General features: G+C 44.9%; 1 protein-coding gene across 1 annotated transcript in view; it reads left to right on the top strand.

Annotated features, from left to right (window-relative positions):
* The first annotated feature begins 2539 nt into the window (after positions 1 to 2539).
* Positions 2540 to 24645, top strand: part of LOC310742223 (uncharacterized protein) — a 59181-nt gene continuing 37075 nt past the window's right edge. Inside the window, exons 1-3 of the mRNA XM_083571320.1 lie at positions 2540 to 2932; positions 14276 to 14626; positions 16353 to 16471. Coding sequence (XP_083427446.1) covers positions 2878 to 2932; positions 14276 to 14626; positions 16353 to 16471 — 525 coding nt within the window. The 5' untranslated portion in view covers positions 2540 to 2877. The remainder of the gene's footprint in view (positions 2933 to 14275; positions 14627 to 16352; positions 16472 to 24645) is intronic.

Below are 24645 nucleotides of genomic sequence, written 5' to 3'. Positions count from 1 at the left end.
AATAATAATAATAATAATTTATTTATACCCCGCCCATCTGGCTGGGTTTCCCAGCCACTCTGGGGAGCTTCCAGCAGAATATTAAAATACAATAATCTGTTAAACATTAAAAGCTTCCCTAAAGAGGGCTGCCTTCAGATGTCTTCTAAAAGTCTGGTAGTTGTTTTTCTCTTTGACATCTGGTGGGAGGGCGCCACTACCGAGAAGGCCCTCTGTCTGGTTCCCTGTAACTTCACTTCTCCCAATGAGGGAACCGCCAGAAGGCCCTGGGCGCTGGATCTCAGTGTCCAGGCTGAACGATGGGGGTGGAGACGCTCCTTCAGATATACTGGACTGAGGCTGTTTAGGGCTTTAAAGGTCAGCACCAACATTTTGAATTGTGCTCGGAAACGTACTGGGAGCCAATGCAGATCTCTCAGGACCGGTGTTATGTGGTCTCGGCGGACGCTCCCAATCACCAGTCTAGCTGCTGCATTCTGGATTAATTGCAGTTTCCGCGTCACCTTCAAAGGTAGCCCCACGTAGAGCGCATTGCAGTAGTCCAAGCGAGAGATAACTAGAGCATGCACCACTCTGGCGAGACAGTCTGGGGGGAGGTAGGGTCTCAGCCTGTGTACCGCTCTCCTCACTCTTGCTGATGGCCATTTCTCCTCCTTGCCATGATTGGCTAAGGGTCTCAGATGATGTCCCTGTGGTTGGTCCACCACACACCCTCTGGCAAGACCTCTAACAGGTTTCCATCCGGACAATGATGAGCTGTTTGCATATTTGAAGCTCTCTCTCTTCTCAAAGGTAAATTTCTTCTTGTAGTCAGGGGCAAATATGGAACCCTGCTTTATGGATGAGCTACTGTACTCAGTAAGACCATGCAAATTGTAAGGAGAATGACCGCTCCCCACATCAAATGGGGGGCGTACTTTGCGTGGACATGCGCAGCACCCCTGATCCTACATGGCTCCTAGCAATATTGCCTGGCATTGCCCCCCCCCCGCGACTGGATACCTGGAGGTTCCCACCCAACCTCAGACAGTCAACCAATCCCAGTGGGGGAGACGTTGGCCAGGTAGGGGGTGGGACTTCCCCACCCACACGATAGAGGGTGGAACTTACCTGGGGGATCACAGTTGGTTCCAGTGCTTCTCCCACCCTTCCCTCCCTCAGTTAAGCTTTATTTTGCAGGTTAACTTCTTCTTCACAGGTATACTGGTGCTGCTACATATTGGTCACTGTTGAAGGGCCGGAAAGGAATTTTCCTGCATTGGCAGGTTTTGCCTTCCCCGTAGCAAAACGTCACAACTTTGGCAGTTTCAGGCCTTGGGTGGAATTCTTTAGTCTTTCTTCCCTAAAAGGGGGGAGGGGCGTGAAACGGTGACCCACGCGCCCGCTGCGGCGGCAATCCCAGGGTTCCCTGTTAAAGGGGTTGTTCTGAGGGGAGGCATTGGCCATACACTGAGAGGCTCTCATTGGTCTCCCCCGTGTTGTGGCGAATTGGGGGGGTGGGCTCTCTGCTTGAACAGACGTTCTCCAGAGCCAGTCGAATCCCTACTAAATCTGGCTGGCTTCAGGAGCTGCCTGTTGCCCGCTGCCGTGGCGCCCGCCATTTTTCCTTGCCGGAACTTCCAGAGAGGAAAAAGGGTGGACGCCACAGCAGCGAGCAGCTCCTGAAGCCAGCCAGAGCCAACTGTGCTACCAGGCTGACTCTGGGCTGCTGACTGCTGATGCTGAAGGGGAACTGGGGACATCTGGTGGTACAGATCTCCTACCCTCTTCCCCCTTTGTTTTGACTGATCAGAGGAGGCTTGGGAGTTGCGGGCGGCTGGCCGTTGCCCAGTTGTTTTTTTAAAAAAACCACTGCGCATTTATGTTTCACAGGGTGCAAAAGAAGGGCTTTGCGCCTTTATACAATACGCATGTGTGCTTGTGCGCAGGGTCTTTTGCCTCACCATCCCCACTACTGACTCCTTGTTGCTAAAGGACCCCTGACCATTAGGTCCTGTCGTGGCCGACTCTGGGGTTGCTGCGCTCATCTCGCTTTATTGGCCAAGGGAGCTGGTGTACAGCTTCTGGGTCATGTGTCCAGCATGACTAAGCCGCTTCTGGCGAACCAGAGCAGCGCACGGAAACAGCGTTTACCTTCCTGCCGGAGAGGTACCTATTTATCTACTTGCACTTTGAGGTGCTTTCGAACTGCTAGGTTGGCAGGAGCAGGGACCGAGCAACGGGAGCTCACCCCGTCATGGGGATTCGAACTGCCGACCTTCTGATTAGCAAGTCCTAGGCTCTGTGGTTTATTCAGCTTCAAAAAAAAAAAAGGGTCCCCGGATTCATTGAAAAAAAATCTGGTAACTATATGCTATGGTGGTAGCAGGTTTCCTTTCCTAGGGATACAGATACTACCGCTGCCTAGGGAGACAGGCAAGTGGAAAAAACCAGATGAGACCCAGCTTGCTTCAGGACTATGGTCCATGGATGGGCTGCAGTGGTCTTTCAAGAGAAACGAAATTAATATTTGCCTCGGATTCCACTGTCTAGTCTAACTGGGCTCCAAACTATCATGCTCATGTACGTTTCGGGAGCTGGCATTTCCTCCCTGCCAAATTCAGAACAGGCTGTCGTTTACCTATGACTGAGCAACTTGATCTGAAAAAGAGGTGTAGAAAAGAGAGAGGATGAGTAAACAGAGACAAAATGGTAAAGTCATCAAAGAGCTCTGCTTCCTGTTTGTAACTCTGTTTCCTGTATGCCGCTCAGAGGAAAAGATGAGATGGAAATCTGCGAGGTGGCTGGCTTTTGACCTGAAAAGCCAATTTGCTTTTTTACCTCCTCGGTCTTCTCTGTCTCTACGGGGCCAGGATTCCCAGCCCACCTTTTCGCACCATGATATTGTGGATCCTTACTGCTCTCAGTCTAATTCAGCCTGACAGCCTAACAGGTAAGTCCTTTCTCTCTGTCTCTCCCATATAGAGGTGGAAGGGACCCCAAGGGTCATCTCGTCCAGCCCCCTGCAATGCAGGAATCTCGGCTAAAGCATCCATGGCAGATGGCCTTCCAACCTCTGCTTAAAAACCTCCAAGGAAGGAGAGTCCACCGCCTCCCGGGGGAGACTGTCCCGCTGTTATTGGCTGGATTCTATGCCAGTTTACTTGGGTGTAAACCAAATTAATTCAGAACAAGCTGGATTAGGACTTGGCTTCCTTGCACAAAAAATGATAAGGGATTGAAATAAAGGGTGCCATTTCTGGAGACTGGCAAAAAATTAGTAACTGAGCTAGCTTTAATCACCAGTCTGTATTTTTGGAGAAGGGTCTGTGGCAAATGATGCTTTTTAAAAAGTTGCTGAAGCTAAGCAGATCTTTGTTCTGTACGTTGCCCAGATAAGAAATAAGCTGTGAACCATAAATAAGCTGCTTTGGGCTTCTTGGAGGAAGAATAGGATACATGTGCAATAAATATCACAAATGAATAGCATGAAGACCTCAAATTGGGTGCATCTGAATATTTGCTTGGATACATGTCATACAATATACGTTCTGGTTACTTATTTTCTATAGTGTGCCCATCATTAAGGTTGTATAAAACAGTGTTTGGTTAATTGATATCTTTGTTTCCATTGGAAGTTTGCTGTCTGCGGTGTTTTGAAAATTAACAGATACATAGTTTGGTCACAGTGCTTGTGAGCGATTATCAGCAAGGTTGTTTCAGGTTTAGTGAGCATTTGTTGTGATTTTTTTTTTGCATGAAGTGGGATTATTATAGAGTGCCCATTAATTGTTGATAATTCATTCTAATTTGTTTGTGGGCAACAAAGCACTTCATAAAGCAATTGTTATCTATCCCACACTTTCCAGCAGTTCCCCCCGTCACTTTCCTTACTGCAAGCAGTTCAGTTTTTATTTCTGAGTTGGTTTGTTGCACAAGATCACCAAATCCATTTTGAACAACTTGAATTTGCTGTTCTATGGTCGAAATTCCACCTGTAAAGTCGATTGCAATCTAACTTTGGCTTCCCTAAAAAAAAAGCTCAACAACAGTCAGTTCAATGGGTAGATCATTGCTAGTATTTTTATAGTGGTTGTAGATCGTGGTCTCTTGGAAGTTGGACAGCCCTGATATATAGAATAAACTAGCATCATATTTGCACACATTCCAGGCATCAGGAACAGCCCGTTCAGGATTTTTAAAAAAGATTTCAGCACATCTTTCCGATTTTGAATTGTTCCTACATAGTTAGCTCCCCCCACCCCGTGTTATTACCCCTTAAATGCTGCTTTTGTGATGCTCTAAATGCAACACTGTTCTTGAGACCCATTAAAGACTTGTTTTTATTAGCTTATCAAAGCTTGAATTTCTGAAGTTCCTGATGTGACTGCTACTTCTAAGCTTTGTTCCAAAGGGCAGAAGAATGTCGATACTTACAGGCAGAAATCACAAAAATGAAAGTGAATGCACCCTCTTTCAGTATGGTTATTGAGCGAAGGATTGTTGACATTTAGGACAACTTTTTGACACTGTAGAACCTTTTTGAGTTCTTTGCATATTTCCCACTCCTGCGTATTTCTTGGGAGCGCACGTCCTTTAGCTCCTTATCCCTCGTTCAGATTTATAATTCACAGCTTTCTCTGTCAAACTAAGCAGAAGAGAACTGAGATATTATAAATGAACAGATCGCACCTCCAGAGAGCAAATTAGCAGCAGCTGCCTTTAAATGGTCTCATAAAGTAATGATGATGAAAGATAATGAAGTAAGTATTTAATAACCACAGTGGGCCACACCAAAGTCATTGCGATGCAGCGAATTCACCGGCTTGTGTTGGGTCCCCACATCAAGTCCCAATGCATTAGTGTACTTATTGCATGATATCCTTCTGCAAACCACAGAGCCTTATTTCTAAAATAGCTGTTATAATAATAATAATAATAATAATAATAATAATAATAATAATAATTTATTTATACCCCTCCCATCTGGCTGGGTTTCCCCAGCCACTCTGGGCGGCTTCCACAGAGACCAAAAATACACTAAAATATCGCAAATTAAACTTCCCTGAACAGGGCTGCCTTAAGATGTCTTCTGAATGTCAGGTAGTTGTTTATCGCTTTGACATCTGATGGGAGGGCATTCCACAGGGTGGGCGCCACTACCGAGAAGGCCCTCTTCCTGGTTCCCTGTAGCTTTGCTTCTCGCAGTGAGGGAACCACCAGAAGGCCTCGGCGCTGGACCTCAGCGTCCGGGCAGAACGATGGGGGTGGAGATGAAGGTAGAATCAGTGATGATGCTTTACCTAACCAACGGTGCAAGGTAGGTGATTTCAAAATGGCCGGTTTGGATCTTAAATGTAGAAACTAGTCAATATAGAAATTATGGACTGATTGTGGTTGAATTCTGGTTGTATGCAATCTCCAGAGTAAATAAGCTATTTCACCTCAGGTTTCCCGAATGCAAAGCTGAGCTTTCCTCATTCTGTGAAGCGCCCCAAAATCTTCTGACGAAGGGTGGTACACAAATTTAAGAAATAAAGTCAAATAACTCAGTTCGCACAAACCTCTGGCTCTCACCATGAAATTGCACGCATGAGAACGCTTACGTTTTGTTAAGAATATAAGAGTTGGCATTCCAGGTCAGTCCACATAGGTCAGAGGCGGGGAGACTTCAGCCTTGCAAGATCTATTTTTTATTAGAACCTCAGGATTCACCCATCAGAGCCTGCAGCAAAAGAGAATTATAGAGTTCTGAGGATTTTTGTTTAAGCTCCATGTTAAGTTGTGGGCACTCCAGATTTTCTTTGGAGTATCACAATCCCTGTACGCAAAAACAACCACAATCTTGGTTATTCTCAGATTCCTTCATTTCCCATTTGTGGAATGCTCTCCCCAGGGACGTTTGACTGGGGCCTTCACTTTACACATTTACGCGCCAAGCGAAAAAAATTCCTCTTTAACCAGGCCTTTGGCTGATTGACACCCGATGCCCTTTTAAAAATCTCTTGTGGAAGCGGGGACCATTGCTTTGTCTTTATTTTCATTTATGCATTTTCTGTTTGTTTGTTTTCATATTGTGATTTCATGTTGTCAACCACCCTGAGATCTATGGGTATAGGATGGGATACAAATTTAATAAATATATAAAATAAATAAACAGTCTATTTTATGATGTCTGAAAGGGAGGGTCATTTTGTTGTTGATGTTGTCAAACAACTGGGAGTTGGAAATCCTTGCTGATCGACAGTAAATCACCCAGAGTTCTACCAATAGACCCTGATCTCCTTTCCTTCCTTCTGCTCTATTTCAACAACCAGATTTATCCGGAAGCTTCTAGAAGGTTCTGAATCCCCTGTGGTTTGTCTCTAATACCTGCTACTCAGAGATACATTGCTTCTCAACCATTGATCATCCTATCCCTAGACATATTTCTAATGCCATCTAAGCTGCAACTACTGTGGAGAAAGGGTCCGTTAGTTAATTAAGCAATGTCAATCCTGAAGCATCTACAATCAGCTTCGCAAGTGACCCTGAGATATAAAATTTCCTCCACATTGACTCTTGCTTCCCTTAAACAATAGTACAATGTGTTTGTTTTTAAATCAAGTTCTCTTCATAATCAGAGCCATGTTAGAGTGGAAGCATGGCACTGTCTCTCCAACCTAAATTCCACCCTCCCTGAAACTATTATTTGCCTTTTGTGCAGAAAACATTCTGACACCTACGTAACACTGATGTGCTTTCCCCAAGTTGGGCAAAAAGCAGCTTGCGAGGAGCAAATTTGATAGGGAAGATGGCCCGGGGCACCTACTTGAGATGAATTACAAGCAGAGGCTGAGCTAGGGTTGCATGTAGCTTGTTGTGTACTGCCCATGACCTCTCAAATTACATGTACCTTATATGCGTCGATAACATGTGAGCAGGGCAACAGTTGAAGGCAGTGGGAATCAGATAGTCTGACTGGGAGTGGCTGCCGAGATCATATAACACCGGTCTTGAAAGACCTACATTGGCTCCCAGTACATTTCTGAGCACAATTCAAAGTATTGTTGCTGACCTTTAAAGCCGTAAATGGCCTTGGCCCAGTAGACCTGTAGGAGCATCTCCACCCCCATCGTTCTACCCGGACACTGAGGTCCAGCGCCGAGGGCCTTCTGGCGGTTCCCTCACTGCGAGAAGTGAGGTTACAGGGAACCAGGCAGAAGGCTTTCTTGGTAGTGGCGCCCACCTTGTGGAACGCCCTCCCATCAGATGTCAAGGAAATAAACAACTAACTGACTTTTAGAAGACATCTGAAGGCAGCCCTGTTTAGGGAAGTTTTTAGTGTTTGATGTTTTATCGTGTTTTTAATATTCTGTTGGGAACCTCCCAGAGTGGCTGGGGAAACCCAGTCAGATGGGCGGGGTATAAATTAATAGTAGTAGTAACAACATCAACAACCTGTGTGCAGGATTGCAGCCAACATGTAGATCAGCAGAGAGGTGTCGTCTCCATCTTATGTCTTCCATGCAAAGCTTAAGTTTGGGGTTTTTTTTTGTCAACAAGATCTCACATTTTATTTTCAAATGCTTTTTATTGAGATTCAAGAACATCTTCACCAACCAACAAAAACATCAGGTCTTATTACATATATCCTACTTTGTGCTCCATAGAGCCGTTGACTTCCGTCCTTCCCTTCCGCAAGTTTTCTTATTCCAGTCTATAATTCACAGTTTCATTGATTAAAAATTACACCGTGACATAAGATTTAATTTAATCCTGCCAACGTTTTCAAATTTCTACAGTTCTCACTTATATAAACCATAAATTTACTCCATTCTTTTTGGTACTTCGTCTCCTCCTGATTGCGAATTCTGTGTGTCAATTTGGCCATTTCAGCATATTTGACCAGCTTTATCTGCCATTCCCTTACAGTCGGAATCTCCTGTAACTTCCACTTTTGGGCTATCAAAACTCTAGCTGCTGTTGTTGCATACAGATATAATCTGTATTATATTTATAAGTTTGATTTTTTTTTTTAAAGTCTCAGAGAAGGCAGAGAATCAAAGTCAAAGGGCAGCTAGTTGACTAAAGCAGTAAAAAGCAGCAGGCCACCTTAGACAAAGAACAAAGCATTAAAAATGGGTGAAAGGGCTCTTGCTTTCACTTAAAAGTAATTTTAAATACCAAGTCAGACATGGCTCCTTACCGTTTTGCTTATGACAAAACAGCGAATGATGCATTTTGATGCTCGGTCACATTGTTAAACAATATGCCTCATACTTGAGCAAGGCTGTATAGGAGGAGCTGCTCCTTCCGTTATTTGAGGCCCAAGTACTCTGAGTTGTGGTTGGAAGTGTATCGGCAACCAGTGGAGATCTTTGAGACTTGGTCAGTGGAGCCTGCTAGCATTCTAGCTACTGAATTCTGTATCAGTTTTAACCTCTAAACCATTTCCAAGGGCAGCCCCACGTAGAGCGTACTGCAGCAGTCTAGTCCCAAGGTTACCAGCGCATGGAGCACTGCAGCCAAGGATCTCTGTCCAGGAAGGGCAGTAGTTGGTGAACCAGCCTGAAATAGCAACTGAAGCCACCTGGACCTTTGACCAGTGCTGGGTCAAAGAGCACTCTCCAGCACCTTGCCTAAGAAGGGAATATTAACCGTTTAGCAATACAGTGGTACCTCGAGTTAAGAACTTAATTCGTTCTGGAGGTCCGTTCTTAACCTGAAACTGTTCCTAACCTGAAGTACCAGGTTAACCTGAGAGCCAGTGTGGTGTAGTGGTTAAGAGCAGTGGACTTGTAATCTGGTGAACAAGGTTCGATTCCCTGGTCCTCCACATGCAGCTGCTGGATGACCTTGCACTGGTCACACTTCTCTGAAGTCTCTCAGCCTCACTCACCTCACAGAGTGTTTGTTGTGGGGGAGGAAGGGAAAAAGGAGGTTGTTAGCCGCTTTGAGACTCCTTAGGGTAGTGATAAAGCAGGATATCAAATCCAAACTCTTCTTAGCTAATGGGGCCTCCCGTTGCCACTGCACCAACACCATACAATTTCTGTTCTCATCCTGAAGCAAAGTTCTTAACCCAAGGCACTATTTCTGGGTTAGCGGAGTCTGTAACCTAAAGCGTCTGTAACCTGAAGCGTCTGTAACTTGAGGTACCACTTTAGTCCTCTCCTCCTGTTAATGAGAGGGTGCAAAACCGCCTTCGTGCTTCTTGCAATGAGGCAATCCCTGCTTCCTCGACCCAACGTTCTTCAGCTCCCTCTTACGGAGCAAGGGAAGCTATTATTTAAATCTGGATGGATGCTACGGTCTCTGAGCCTTGCCGCAGTGCTTCCTGGGACCTTCATGCAGGCCATTATTGAAAACAGGATGCTGGCCTAGAGGCACCTGACATGAAGATGATGCGCAAGCCGCTGTTGCAGCATTTTCTTCCACTCAGTTTGTGGGAAGAGGTTAATGCCCGCCCCCCACCAGAGCAGCAAACTTTTATCATTTGTTTGTGAGGATCTCTTCTCCACACACACACACACACACACACACACTCCTCACAAGCACCCCATTGTCATTTTGAGTAGCATGTTAATACAGTGGTACCTCGCGTTAAGTACTTAATTCATTCCGGAGGTCCGTTCTTAACCTGAAACTGTTCTTAACCTGAAGCACCACTTTAGCTAATGGGGCCTCCTGCTGCCGCCGTGCTTGTTTTTGTTTAGTCGTTTAGTCGTGTCCGACTCTTCGTGACCCCGTGGACCAGAGCACGCCAGGCATTTCTGTCTTCCACTGCCTCCCGCAGTTTGGTCAAACTCATGCTGGTAGCTTCGAGAACACTGTCCAACCATCTCGTCCTCTGTTGTCCCCTTCTCCTTGTGCCCTCCATCTTTCCCAACATCAGGGTCTTTTCCAGGGAGTCTTCTCTTCTCATGAGGTGGCCAGAGTATTGGAGCCTCAGCTTCACGATCTGTCCTTCCAGTGAGCACTCAGGGCTGATTTCCCTATGAATGGATAGGTTTGATCTTCTTGCAGTCCATGGGACTCTCAAGAGTCTCCTCCAGCACCAGAATTCAAAAGCATCAATTCTTCGGCGATCAGCCTTCTTTATGGTCCAGCCTTTATGGTCCAGCCGCTGTGCTGCTAGAGCACAATTTCTGTTCTCATCCTGAAGCAAAGTTCTTAACCTGAGGTACTATTTCTGGGTTAGCGGAGTCTGTAACCTGAAGCGTATGTAACCTGAAGCGTATGTAACCTGAAGCGTATGTAACCCGAGGTACCACTGTAGTGTGTGTGTGTGTGTGGGGGTGGTTGTTGGTACACCTGCATAAACAACTTATGATCCAGCATTTTCTTCCCTTCAGAAAAGGGAACACCTATCAGTCCTGGTCCTAGGAATAGATCTCCAAGGGCTGCATGCATGCGTGGATTTGATTTCTGCCTATAAACATACAGCTTATGAAAGGACCCTGTCTTTGCAGAGAGCTGTTGTCTTGTAGTCAAGAGTATCGGAATGAAGCTGGGTCCTGTCCTTCAGCTGTTCTAGCTCAGGGACATAAGATGGTCCAAGAATGCTTTGAAGGGGTTCACAGATGAGCCTGGATCTCCATGTCCTGCAACAGCCTGCTCTGATGCAAGTTACGGATGAACTCAAAGGTCCAGCTCCGAGGGACTTTCTGCGGTTCCCTCACTGCGAGAAGTGAGGTTAAAAGGAACCAGGCAGAGGGCCTTCTTGGTAGTGGTGCACACCCTGTGGAACGCCCTCCCATCAAATGTCAAGGAAATAAACATGTATCTGACTTTTAGAAGACATCTGAAGGCAGCTCTGTTTAGGGGAGTTTTTAATGTTTGTTGTTTGATCGTGTTTTTAATAATCTGCTGGGAGCCACCCAGAGTGGCTGGGGAGATCTGGCCAGATGGGCAGGGTATAAGTAATATAATATAATATATAATATATTATTATTATTATTATTATTATTATTATTATTATTATTATTATTTTCACTCGGACTCTCGGCTGTGGTAGATGCATTACAGTTTTTGACAATGAGAGACAATACACAGAGATTTAGGAGATTTCAGCCTCTGACAGTTGTACTCTAAATATAGCTGCAGACGGATGAGGGAAGACAAGCAATGGTGCCAAAATGGTACTTTATATTTCCTTTAGATCACAGTCCTATATGTTATAAGATCTAGAAGAAATAAATTAAATCTAAAGACTTGATGTAACATGGAGTTGTAGCCAACTAAGTTCTACTCAGAATATATCTGCTGAAATTAATGAACTTACGTTGGTATGTCCGTAAATTTCATTGGGTCTACTCTGATTTTAACTAGCCTTGGATACATCCCATAATGTTGGATCCTGAGGTTGCTTCCCCACTCACTGGCATTTTAGCTCAAGAGCCATTATTTGCTCACCCAGTTTTTAAAATGATGCCAGATTATTGACATCTGGCATTTTCTGCATTGTCGTCCCAACTTTGTGCAGACCTCATTTGTGGTAAAATAAATTTACAACATAAATAAGAATAGTGGCCATCTCTCCAATGTGTGTGGATTGGCAAAGTGCTATTAAGGCTTTTTCAGGGCTCCTGTATCTTTCATTAGCAGTTTCCTTCTTCCTTCCTTCTTCCTTCCTTTCTGCCTTCTTATTGTTTCCTGTGCAGTGCTGCAACAGCATTACAGTGGTACTTCAGGTTACAGACGCTTCAGGTTACAGACGCTTCAGGTTACAGACGCTTCAGGTTACAGACTCCGCTAACCCAGAAATAGTACTTTGGGTTAAGAACTTTGCTTTAGGATGAGAACAGAAATTGTGCAGCAGTGGCGCAGCAGCAGCAGCTGCAGACCCCATTAGCTAAAGTGGTGCTTCAGGTTAAGAACAGTTTCAGGTTAAGAACGGACCTCCAGAACAAATTAAGTTCTTAACCCGAGGTACCACTGTACTGAAGAACCAGGATATCAAAAAGATCATGTCAGAAATGGAAATGGACATAAGTTTTGTGCGTTCATTCAAGGTCAGAGATGAAAATGACAGAAGCGAATATTTGCAATATTCGCTATTGTTGTTTCTTTAGCCCACAAACATTATGTAAATAATTGCATTATTTTCTGCATTGTTGTTGACATTTCCTTTCCATTGAAACACATTGAAATTCATTACATAATTAGAATTATGCTAGTTTTGGCTCCAGCGGACAGCGACACAAGTGATACAGGTTTTAGCAGAAGCTAAATGGCAGTGGAACAGAAACAGCATTGATTGCAATGAACACAGGGCAGGATAAACATCTCTGACTCCTTACACCCCTACCGAAGAATGGCCTTTTAATTGCCCTTTAAAACTGCAAATTTCCCTGTAGTGCAATTTTTCTCACCCCCCCTTTTTATTGCAAACTAATTCTAGATTGCACTAAAATATTTTAGATAAATTAATTAATAAATAAAATCAGTAACGAATCTCCCACTGATCCTACAGGGAATAAAGGTAAAGGTAAAGGGACCCCTGACCATTAGGTCCAGTCGTGGCCGACTCTGGGGTTGCGGCGCTCATCTCGCTTTATTGGCTGAGGGAGCTGGCGTACAGCTTCCAGGTCATGTGGCCAGCATGACTAAGCCGCTTCTGGCGAACCAGAGCAGCGCACGGAAACGCCGTTTACTTTCCCGCCGGAGCGATACCTATTTATCTACTTGCACTTTGATGTGCTTTCGAACTGCTAGGTGGGCAGGAGCAGGGACTGAGCAACGGGAGCTCAGCCCGTCATGGGGATTCGAACCGCCGACCTTCTGATTGGCAAGTCCTAGGCTCTGTGGTTTAACCCACAGCGCCACCCGCGTCCCTCCTACAGGGAATAGGAATGGACTAATTAAGGGGGAATCAATCATTAAACTTTCAGCAGCACTGAACAGGAAGCAATAACCGAAGCAAAAACGGCAAGGAGGTTGCCTGCAGATTAACACCGAATGACCTTATAGACGAATCTTATAGACACTGAGTAGACCTTATAGACGAATCTTGGCCACGACACTGGGTTTCGTCAGATAACATAGCTATACATTCAAACTGTGTAAAGCCACAATTTGAATTACACTTCCAGCTGCGTGTGGAAAAAGCAATGCTGCCACAGCAGTAAAGAGCTCTGCTGTGAAAGCAACCTGATTCTCATGCATTTGACAGCGGGGAATTTTTTTTTGCTGACATAAAGAATTTTTTTTTGCTGACATCTTAACCGTTCTTAACCTTGATTGCTGATTTTGCTGCAATCAATGCTGTTTCTGTTCCACTGCCATTTGGTTTCTGCTAAAACCTGTATCACTTGTTCCTTTGTTTCCCAGGACCTGAGCTACATTCCCAGGCCATGAGCTTCATCCAGAAGATCTTCGATGACATTTGGAGCCACTAACTTTTGAATAAAGTGTTTTTCTGTCCTGTTTTGCTTAAGCATGCCTGGCCCTAAAACTTAGGACAGTCTTATGCAAACTGCTTAAGGAGAAGTTAGGACAAGTTATCCCCCTAGCCAAGCTTATAATACTTCCTGAATCTTGGGTTTTTTTTGTTTTTCGTACCTACGGGGCCGCCACTCCTGGTATGTCCCACAGAGGACCTTACGGTCTTCAAACAAAAACATTCTGGAGGTCCCAGGCCACAGGGAGGTTAGGCTGGCCTCAACTAGAGCCAGGGCTTTTTGGGCTGTGGCTCCGATCTGGTGGAACGCTCTGTCACAAGAGACTAGGGCCCTGCGGGACTTGACATCTTTCCGCAGGGCCTGCAAGACACAGCTGTTCCACCAGGCTTTTGGTCAGGGCACAGCCTGACTCCCTCCTTTGGCAATCTTCACAAAACTTTAGCCTAATGGTCGCCATCAATTTGATTTGAATTAATTTTAGAATGAAATGATTTTAGAATGTTGTACTATTTTATTGTTGTTAGCCGCCCTGAGCCCGGCTTCGGCTGGGGAGGGCGGAATATAAATAAATTATTATTATTACTATTAACAAAGGTTTTCAATATCCCTTCCCCATTCACAAAGAAGAGTTGCACTTTTAGCAGCAGCTCACACTAAAAATCTCTCTCTTTTTTCTTCTCATGCAATCTTATATTAATGTCCTAATTAAGGCTGGTAGCTACATAAGTTACTTCCAAGTAAATATATTTAGGAACGAAGCACTGTTATGAAATGCAGCAATGTTTCTCTTTGGGAAGGTTTAATAATACGAAACAAAACCTGCTCTGCTCTCCCCCCACCTTAATATTTTCCTTCCTTCTGGTGCCACCACTGCCTAACAACATTTGTTTCTCTCTTTCCCCCACCCTCAGAAGCGAATATTTTAGTGCAACAGAGACCTCTGCGCCTAATGAGCGAAAGTGCCAAGATATTTTGCAACTACACATCTAACGGAAAGAAGATAGAAGCATTCAGAGCCTTGCTCCGTAAAGGAATAGAAAGGGTGGAAGTCTGCTCCATTTACAAGAACAGCACCCATAATATTACCAAATACGGTCCGGAAATCAGATGCCAAGTTGCTTTCAAGACAGAAAAGGAAGTCACCTTTAACCTGCAGAGCCTACATGCCAATCAAACGGACATTTACAGCTGCAAAATTGAGGTCTTTGAGCCACCGCCGTATGAAGTCAACGAAAGCCTTGGCACTTTAGTTCACGTGAAAGGTACAAATGTGAAAGTCCTTGCATATCCCCCCAAATCGCTCATGCTAGGGCTACTAGTATTTAGACTGGGCGTCTAGAAATGTCTACTCCCCTTTGCCAAATGCAAACCAACACTTTCTCAACAAACAGCGAGTTTCCTTAACAGCAGGGGCTACTTTTATTTCGGAAGAAAAGGCAGCTGTGGAGCCCCAGTCTTCTGGTCCAGACTGCAGTCCCATTCTGTTTTCCTTCCTCCCCCCTCCAAAAAAAGCCATACCTCCCTTCTGCTGTCCCTCTGCCCCCCACTCAGGTACTGCTGCTGCAATAAAAAGTCAGGTCGCAGTTTGGGGAGTGCCCCTTCCTAATTTTGGGGCAGACCCTTTCTCAAAAACTGTTAGCACATTTGCAAAGCTAAGCAGCGTCCAGAATGGTTTCAAATTGGATGGGGACACCATGGGTTGAGATTCCTGCATTCTAGGGATTGGAAGACCCCCAGAGTCGCTTCCAATTCTATGAGAGCCAATTCTAGGCTGGGGTTCCTCAGCTGCTTCTCCTTCAAAATAAATGTGGACAACTTAAGTTTTTTAAATGTCACCAACGTAACTTTAAGTTTAGCTCACAGTCACTACATCATCCATTCAATTTATCTTGTAGCAGCCATATGGGGTATAGGTAAAGGTAAAGGTAAAGGGACCCCAGCTCCTGCCAACCTAGCAGTTCAAAAACACACCAGTGTGAGTAAATAAATAGATAAACAGCGGGAAGGTAAACAGCGTTTCCGTGCGCTCTGTCTTCCATCATGGTGTCCCGTTGCACCAGAAGCGGTTTAGTCCTGCTGGCCACATGACCCGGAAAGCTGTCTGTGGACAAATGCCAGCTCCCTTGGCCTGAAAGCGAGATGAGCGCCACAACCCCATAGTTGCCTTTGACTAGATGTAACCATCCAGGGGTCCTTTACCTTTTTTACCTTTAATGCATTAATTTGTCTAACCCTCTTTTAAACCATCTAGATTGGCAGCTGTCACTGACTCCTGCAGGAGTGAGTTCCATAGTTTAACCATTCAGCCTTTGTGTTATTCAAATTCTTTTTCGGCTTTCCTCACTTGCACTGTTTTTTGGGTGCCAAAGTTTGTGTTTTGGTTTTTTTTGTTTTCATTTGGACAAGATTTCATTTTTTTAGTGAAGTCTTGCCTCTGTTAACTGCTTGGGCCCTGCTTGTCAACCACACTGGTGTCACTTTGTTCCTCATTGTACGTTTCTAGATCTGTAGTGTACATTCCATTTCAGTACAGTCATACCTTGCCTCCCAAACGCCTTGGGAGTCGAACATTTCAGCTCCCAAACGATCGAAAACCGTAAGTAAGTGTTCCAGTTTTCGAACGTTCTTTTGGAAGCCGAACATTTGACCAGGCTTCCGTTGCTTCTGATTGGCTGCAGGAGCTTCCTGCAGCCAATCAGAAGCCGTGATTGGGTTTTCAAACATTTCGAAAGTCGAACGTACTTCCAGAATGGATTCTGTTCAACTTACGAGGTACGACTGTATCTAATAATGTGTTTTTAAACAACTCCCATGCATTTTGGTGTGATCTGACCCTCTTGACTTTTTCAACTTCCTTTTTAACCAATCTCCTCATTTTGTGGAAGTTTCCTTTCTTGAAATCAAATGTGATCTAGGAATAATGGTAATACAGCTTTTCATTTATAGTTTGTGCAGATGTGTTTTAAAGCTTTTCTCCCCTCTGTCAAGCCCCAGAAACCCCAGAATCTCAATGTCAACAAGGACCAGAATTCATGAGTATGGCAGCAGCTATCGGAGTCCTTATTTTCTACAGTATCCTAACAACAGCAGCTTTTTTTTATTGTTGGGTAAGGAATGGTTGTTTCTCACTTATTTCATGTACTTGAGGTACACTTAAATGCAGAAGAGCAACAATAATCTAATTTTGGAGATGGGAAAAGCTAGCCCACTTCCGTCCTGTTACGTGGCATCCTACTCTGCCTTGCTAAGCAAAGAGGTGAGCTCTCCAGATCATGAACCCCCCCCATGGCCCAGATGTTTTGGACTACAACTCCCATGATCCCTTGCCATAGTGGCTGGGACAGAAGGATGATGGACTCCAAAATATCTGGAGGGCAACAGGTTGGGGAAATCTGGACCATCTTTTAATTCTCTTTGTATGGTTTGATAGCCGAAGGTCCTAGCTCAATGATCTTCGATGGCTGCTGGTTATGCTAAGGCAATTGGATTTGTCTCTCACACTCCACCTTGGGGAGGGGGGCTGAAGTCATGAAATTTGAACCTGTCTGCAGAGTGGGAAGGAAAATTGAGCCATGAGGTGTACGCTGCTGCTTTAAGCTGCGGAGACAGGTGTGTCCCAAGACTAGTGCTGCCGGGGTTGGCTGCTTGACACGTGTCGACTTGGACATACGCAAATAAAAAATATTACAGAAATGCCTTACGCCCCACCAGTTTTCGTTCCCTGCTAGGAAATAGGCCCTATTCAAAACTCAGTGGCTGGAGTGTGGTTGAATTACTGGAGTGCTCATCAAAAGATATTTAATGTTGCACACCACCCTGGGATCTTTTGATAAAGGGCGGTACATAAATTGAATAATAATAATAATAATAATAATAATAATAATAATAATATTTTTTAAAGAAGTAAAAATGGTACAGTGATGCTACTCAGCCTCAACTCCAACTTCCTTATCATTTTAGGAACTTGCATCTTTTGTGAATGTGCACCCTCCCAATTGTGCAAACCATGGGCTGGATTCAACTAACCCGTTCTGCTAGTGGGGTCCCCCTCTTTCTCCCAAAGCCATCTGAGGGGTGTTGGAAGAACCCCAGAAGAGTGGTTTTTTGGAGGGTGGGAGAGGAGAGATCAGGCAAGCACAAATGCTTGTGTTGGCAGAACAGTCTCCTTAGCTCTACACTGAATTCCATCCCATGGGCTAAAGTACGGATTCAAGCCAATTTTTCGCTAGCTTTGTTAAAAGTTGGGTGGCTGTGCTCTCTAGGCTCCTTCATTACAAGGGGACACTTTCATTGCGTGGACAGGCGGAGTCCCCAGATCCCGCGCGGTCCCCCCGTCATGTGGAATAACGACTCAAGACAACGTGCTATGGGATTAAATTGGCCACAACTTTATTAAATTTCAAATGTGGGTAGACCTTGGCTCAGGCATTGGGCGTTCTCCCTCCCCAGTCCCCCGCCGGGGACCTAGGGAGCATCAGGGTTATCCAGTGTGTGTGTGGGGGATGGGCCGGCTCTGGAGAACATATGTTCAAGCAGAGATAGCCGCCCCCGTAACGCCGCCGCCGCAGGGGAGAGCAATGACGACCTTTCGGCGTACGGTCAAAGCCTCCCTTCAGAAAACCCCTTTAACGGGGAACCCTGGTATCACCGCTGCAAAGAGGAAGATGGACAAAAGGATTCCGCCCAAGGCCTGATACCGCCAAAGTTGTGACATTTTGCTACGGGAAAGGCGAAACCTGCCAATGCAGGGAAATTCCTTTCCGGCCCTTTAACAGCGACCTTAACGTAGCAGCGCCCGCATACCTGTGAAGAAAAGTTAACCTGCAAAACCTGTAAGAAAAGTTAACCTGCAAAATAGGACATTAACTGAGGGTGGGTAGGGTGGGAGAAGCTCTGGAGCCAAGTGAGGATTCCCAGGTAAGATCCTCCCTCTATTGTGTGGGCAGGTAATCCCTCCCCTACCTGGCCTGGTCTCCTTGGCAACGCTTCCCCCAGGTGGGATTGGACAACTGACTGAGGTAGGCGAAGACCTCCAGGTATCCCACCTGAGGGAAGGCAAAGCCAAGCCTATGCTGATGGAGCCGCTCCAGATCTAGGGCTGCGCGCGTCCATGCAAAGGGCGCCCCCCATTTTAAGCGGGGAGCGGTCATTGCTGTGTACTGTGCTAAGAACCACCCAGGTTTTCTAGTTAAGTAATTGTGACAGCACACTCCGCAGAAGCCAAATTGTTCTTGAAACAGCTAATAATAGTGTAGAGGCTGCATGTCTGAATCAGGCCAAAGGTACGGAAGATTTTGCTAGCTCAGCTCTAGAGACCAGTGCATTTTTTGCAGCTGTTCCATACACTTGCAAGGAAGTGATGATAAGAAGATGAGCAAGTGACCCACACATCTGCTTTCCATGCTTTTGGGTATTAAGTGAAGGGGAATCTCATGTACCTCTCTTGCTGTCAGTACTGAGTACAGAGGTACCTCGGGTTACATACGCTTCAGGTTACATACACTTCAGGTTACAGACTCCACTAACCCAGAAATGGTACCTCGGGTTAAGAACTTGCTTCAGGATGAGAACAGAAATTGTGCAGCAGCGGCGCAGCGGCAGCAGGAGGCCCCATTAGCTAAAGTGGTGCTTCAGGTTAAGAACAGTTTCAGGTTAAGAACGGACCTCCGGAACGAATTAAGTATTTAACCTGAGGTACCACTGTATCTCTCCAGTAAGGTGATGCACAAGGACTGAGTTTAGTTCTCCTCTGCAGAATACCCAGAAATGCCGAAAAATTATTAACACACAATTGTTTCATCGCTCCTTGCAAAGTGGATTTTGTTCATTGGGTTTTGTTCATTACAACGATTAAATTCTCTCTCCTCCATCATTTTCTTTGTAGCTGAAAACCAAGAAGAATAAGATTGTTCGGAATGACTATTTCAACATGACTGCCTGGCAATCAAACGCTCCGAAGAAGAGACCTCAACCGCCAGGTGTCCCAGCAAGAAACTACACTGCGTACCGATCATGGGAGCCATGACAACTGGTAACATAAATGGTCTGTTCTCTACAATGGGAAATATGAACGGACATTTCACCCCTTAGCTCAGCACGCCTGTTGTCGACGGTCACTGATATCCCCACGAAAAGGAGTTCTCGGCACCGTGAAGGATAAAAACTGTTAAGTTATGCTTCAAACTGATGGTGGAAAAGAAGAAAAACTGACAATGGATTGTAAATACAGTCTCATAAACCTCTCTTACGCAAATGCTGGTTCCATGTTCCATCAGCATTGATGCAATTTCTTGATTGCTTCAGTCTTAGGATTATGTGTATAAATTGTACCAAAACTCTGGCAATTCACCAAGCAAAGAGCAGAGGTAAAAATATGTTGTCTTTCATGGCAAAAGGGGAAATACCGAATGGGAGAGTCTAAAACATATGTTTAACAGATCAGGAGCATTCAGCTAAGTTGGCCCAGTATTATAAAGAACATCATACTATTGTAAGCGAAGTGAGTGATTAGCTGGATAGCTTTGCCATGTAATTCTGCATAGTCCCTTTCCCTGCTGATGAACAAATTCTTCATACTGCTAAAACAATCAATCTGCAAGTCATTTCTGAGAGAGCCTTTAAGGAAGAGTGGAATGTGCAGCCATATGAGACCACTCTTGAGATTTGCAGACTTTCACTAAGGCTTGGACAATGTCCTACATATGGGAGCAGACAAAACGTCTTCACTGAGAAGAGAGAATTAATCAACTGATGACCCACATGCGGTTGGCTCCCAGTGAGATCCAAGAGAGATAACGACAGGGATTATATTTTCCTTTCTTGCTGTCTGGACACAATATATGCATGGTTCAATGATTATAGCCAAGTGAAGCCTGGAATTAAAAAGGCAATTGGTTTTTCCTCCCTCAATGCTGTCTAGTTGTAGCAAATGTAGGACGTACAATGGCATTTTGCCAGTAAAAAAACCGACATTGCAAAAAAAAAACTAAGCTGATTTTAATTTTCTTGATGAGTTAACAACTTTCAAAGTGTGACATATGCGTTACTGAACAAGAACCAACAGGAGCCTTACAGAACAGGAAACAACTAAGGCTGCCATATCCTTAGCACCACCTCAGCAGGCACACCCATCACTACTGAATGTTCCCAAGCACAATGTAGGTAGTAGGTACCGGGGGTGTGTGTGTCTTGTACACCGACCCTGGTCTGGCGAGGCTTGCAAACTTTCCTGCTCACCTGTGGCGAGTCTTGCCCATTTGACTTACTTTCCTTTGTATAAAACAAGCCTGAAGGAGCCCCCAACCCACTCACAGGTCCTTGTATGATCAGTGGAAACAGTTGATCCTGGCAATTATTGTTGTTGTTGTTTAGTCATTTAGTCGTGTCCGACTCTTCGTGACCCCATGGACCAGAGCACGCCAGGCACTCCTGTCTTCCACTGCCTCCCGCAGTTTGGTCAAACTCATGCTGGTAGCGTCGAGAACACTGTCCCACCATCTCGTCCTCTGTCGTCCCCTACTCCTTGTGCCCTCCATCTTTCCCAACATCAGGGTCTTTTCCAGGGAGTCTTCTCTTTTCATGAGGTGACCAAACCTTTGGCACCCTAACCTTTGGCTGAACGTGATCTGTTTCCTCCCATCCCTTATCACCCAATATGATGTCCCTGAATGGCCTGGCTTGTTTAAATCACTTTCATTTGCTCGACCTTCCTTGTCAGGGGGAGGGGAGGGCATGTTTGATACATGGCGTACTCCAGAACTACTGATCTCATTAAGACCCCACCCGCCCCTGCCTCTTGCAGTGTGTTGTGTATGAGCCCTCTCCACTCTTCCAGTGTGTGTTTTCAGCCTCCCTGTTATCAGCGGCGATGCTTCTCGAAGGCATTTACAGAAGCCATGTGGTTGCTTTAGGGGCCATGTGGTTTGTTTCATTCAGAGATTAGTGTTTATGAGAAAGATGAAATCCTTCTTGAATGCTAGTGAGCACGACACTCACCAAATATTGCGGCGGACATGGGGCGTTTCGTTACTTGTTTTTATCTACATGTGTGCATGAGTTTTGTTTTGTTTAATAAAAGAAGGGGTGGATGTTTTATTTTGGGAATGTGAGAAGAACTGACCCTTTAATAGTAACTTACTGTTACAATGTGGGACATGGATTAAACCACAGAGCCTAGGACTTGCCGATCAGAAGGTCGGCGGTTCGAATCCCCGCGATGGGGTGAGCTCCCGTTGCTCGGCCCCTGCTCCTGCCAAGCTAGCAGTTCGAAAGCGCGTCAAAGTGCAAGTAGATAAACAGGTACCGCTCCGGCGGGAAGGTAAACGGCATTTCCGTGCGCTGCTCTGGTTCGCTAGAAGCAGCTTAGTCCTGCTGGCCACATGACTGTACGCCAGCTCCCTTGGCCAATAAAGCGAGAGGAGCGCCGCAACCCCAGAGTCGGTCACGACTGGACCTAATGGTCAGGGGTCCCTTTACCTTTACCTTTACTGTTACAGTGTGTCCGCGGTGCAATTGTTTTGACCAGTTTGTAGGAAGAGAAAACCACTGCAGTTAGAGCTGCTGTTGAGACTGTTTACACATTTCTAGCTTAAAACACAGCTATGTTCTTCTTCTTCTTCTTCTCTATTTGGATTCATGAGAAAGGATGTGTAGAAAAATGGGTTGTGGCTAACACCTATTACTCAAATCAGTGATGGAACCATACTAGAATGCAGAGTAAACAAGAATATGTACACAGCCTAGGGTTGAAAAACCAAATATACAATTGAACCCATATTGCGTCCAGTAGAAGCTTGTGGGGAAAGGATTTGTGGTTGGAAAGGCTGCTGCTGCCTCAATCCAAATCACACTCCACCAGCTCCTTTTAGCCAAAAAAGCAAAAGGAAAACCCCAAATCTGAAATTCATTCATGAAGTGTTGTCCTGTTTGGCCTTTAGGTCATGAATGAATTCCTGCAATTTCCAAGATGGTGGTTCTAAAGCGTATATGACCAACACCACCATCTTGGAAATTTGAGCCAGCATTGCATTATCAAGTTGCCATTTCTGTTGAACAACTTCATCGCAACTCTGCTTTCTAACTACTGTATTTTTCGCTCTATAAGACGCACCAGACCACAAGACACACCTATTTTTTGGAGGAGGAAAACAAGAAAAAAAAATCTGAATCCCAGAAGCCAGAACAGCAAGAGGGATCACTGCGCAGCGAAAGCAGAAATCTGTCTTGCTGTTCTGGCTTCTGGGATAGCTGCACAGCCTGCATTGGCTCCATAAGACGCACACACATTTCCCCTTACTTTTTAGGAGGGAAACGGTGAGTCTTATGGAGCAAAAAATACGGTAAATGTTATCTTAAAGACATGAGACATAGTTTTCTAACTAGCATCAGAGAGTCATGAAATCTGGCCATAATAATAATAATGAAAGAATCAGATGCGAGCAGCGGGTAATAAAGGTTTAAATCATATTGTTACCATTTAACTGGCCACTTTCCACCCCCAAATTATGCAGCTAATGTGACCAGAGCCTCAGGGACCGACATCACTGCAATTCTCCTCCACCACAAAGAAGCGAGGTTACTTGCAAACCTTGCTCAAGCTACTGAGAATCCGCCTGAATGAGAAGAAGTGAAATTCACATGTGGTTTCTGGGGTGAGCCGTGAGATAAGTTGCTTGCATAATCACTTTAAGCCCTTAAAAAAAATAAATCTGAAAAACAAGCACACATTGGTGAGGTTGAAGCCATTCTGGTCAGAGGCTTTAAAGTGGGAAGCAAGAAGCCCACCAAAGAGGAAGTAAGAGTTCAGAGAGGCACTTGTAAACTCTTGCCTTTTGCTTTTTTTGAATCACATCTTTTTACAACTCAAACGCCGTTTTAGAGCACCCAAGTTTGAGAGCATTTTCTCTCGCAGATACAGGAGTCCCTGCAATTTTATCACCGTCGACTCATGAACAGGGTCTTTCTCAGTTCAGCGGGACTCAATCCCAGGCAAGAATGGAAGGATATGTCAATCCTAGTTCCCTCGGTTTCTCATTTTCCCAATCTTAAATTTGGTTTCCCACGTTTCTACAGCAATTTGCAAATGTTCTTTTGCAAAAAAACACCCTGAGGAAAATTCTCCAGCATTTTAGTGCAAATGTCTCCTCGTAAACACGTTTTTGTATGCAGTTTTGACTAACGTACACATTTTTGGCAAGCATTTCTTCCCTAATGCAACACATTTTTCCGTGCTGCTTGCACCAATGTATTATGCACAATTCTACCTAATGTATGCTTTTGTAAATGTTGTTTGGTTGAAGAAATGCATTGCAAAATCCGGGTCAGTGCAGATTTTGAAGGACAACCGCATTTCAGTTCTCGTTTTGTTTCAAATTTGGCTTTAAATGCTAAGTGAATCAAATTTTTCCTCCTCTCTAACCACAGGCTAGTGTGCTTAGGGCTGCAGTCTTAGTTTGGTAAAGGAACAATCTCACATGTATGCTCTGCAGTAAGATACCATAGCAGGATAGAGCAGGAGTTTCCAGTGCTTGCTTTCTTGCTTTGCCTTTTTATAGCTCTCTGAATGATGTGTCATAGAATCATAGAATTATAGAGTTGGAAGGGATCACAAGGGTCATCTAGTCCAACCCCCAACAATGCAGGAATCTTTTGCCCACCATGAGGCTCGAATACTTGGCCCTGAGATTTTGAGTCTCCTGCTCTGCCGACTGAGCTATCAGAGGTTGCTTCTCTTCACCTTCCATGTCACTAGGGATGGGCGAATCTACCAATGTCCATTTTCCACTCTTAAGATCAATTCTCCACATTTTCAGTCCACATTCTAATATAGATGTTTTGGTACCTCGTTTTGCCCGACATGCACATTTTCTTTTTCACAAAGCAATTTCCCTTAGCATCATGCTTTTTTTGTATGTTAATTTCACTGCTATATTGTTGTTGTTGTTTAGTCGTGTCTCACTCTTCGTGTCCCCATGGACCAGAGCACGCCAGGCATTCCTATCTTCTACTGCCTCCCGCAGTTTGGTCAAACTCATGCTGGTAGCTTCGAGAACACTGTCCAACCATCTCGTCCTCTGTCGTCCCCTTCTCCTTGTGCCCTCCATCAATCCCAACATCAGGGTCTTTTCCAGGGAGTCTTCTCTTCTCATGAGGTGGCCAAAGTATTGGAGTCTCAGCTTCACGATCTGTCCTTCCAGTGAGCCACTGATATATACAGGGCTACTAACTTGAATAATTTTTTCCCCAGGCATGGGGTGGGGCTCAGGTAAACCTCACTATGCAC

This window comes from Podarcis filfolensis (genome assembly GCF_964270895.1).
Source record: "Podarcis filfolensis genome assembly, chromosome: 1".
In the NCBI taxonomy this organism is placed as follows: Eukaryota; Metazoa; Chordata; class Lepidosauria; order Squamata; family Lacertidae; genus Podarcis; species Podarcis filfolensis.
The sequence above is the reverse complement of the archived record's forward strand: the minus strand, read 5'-3'. Positions and strand labels throughout refer to the sequence as shown.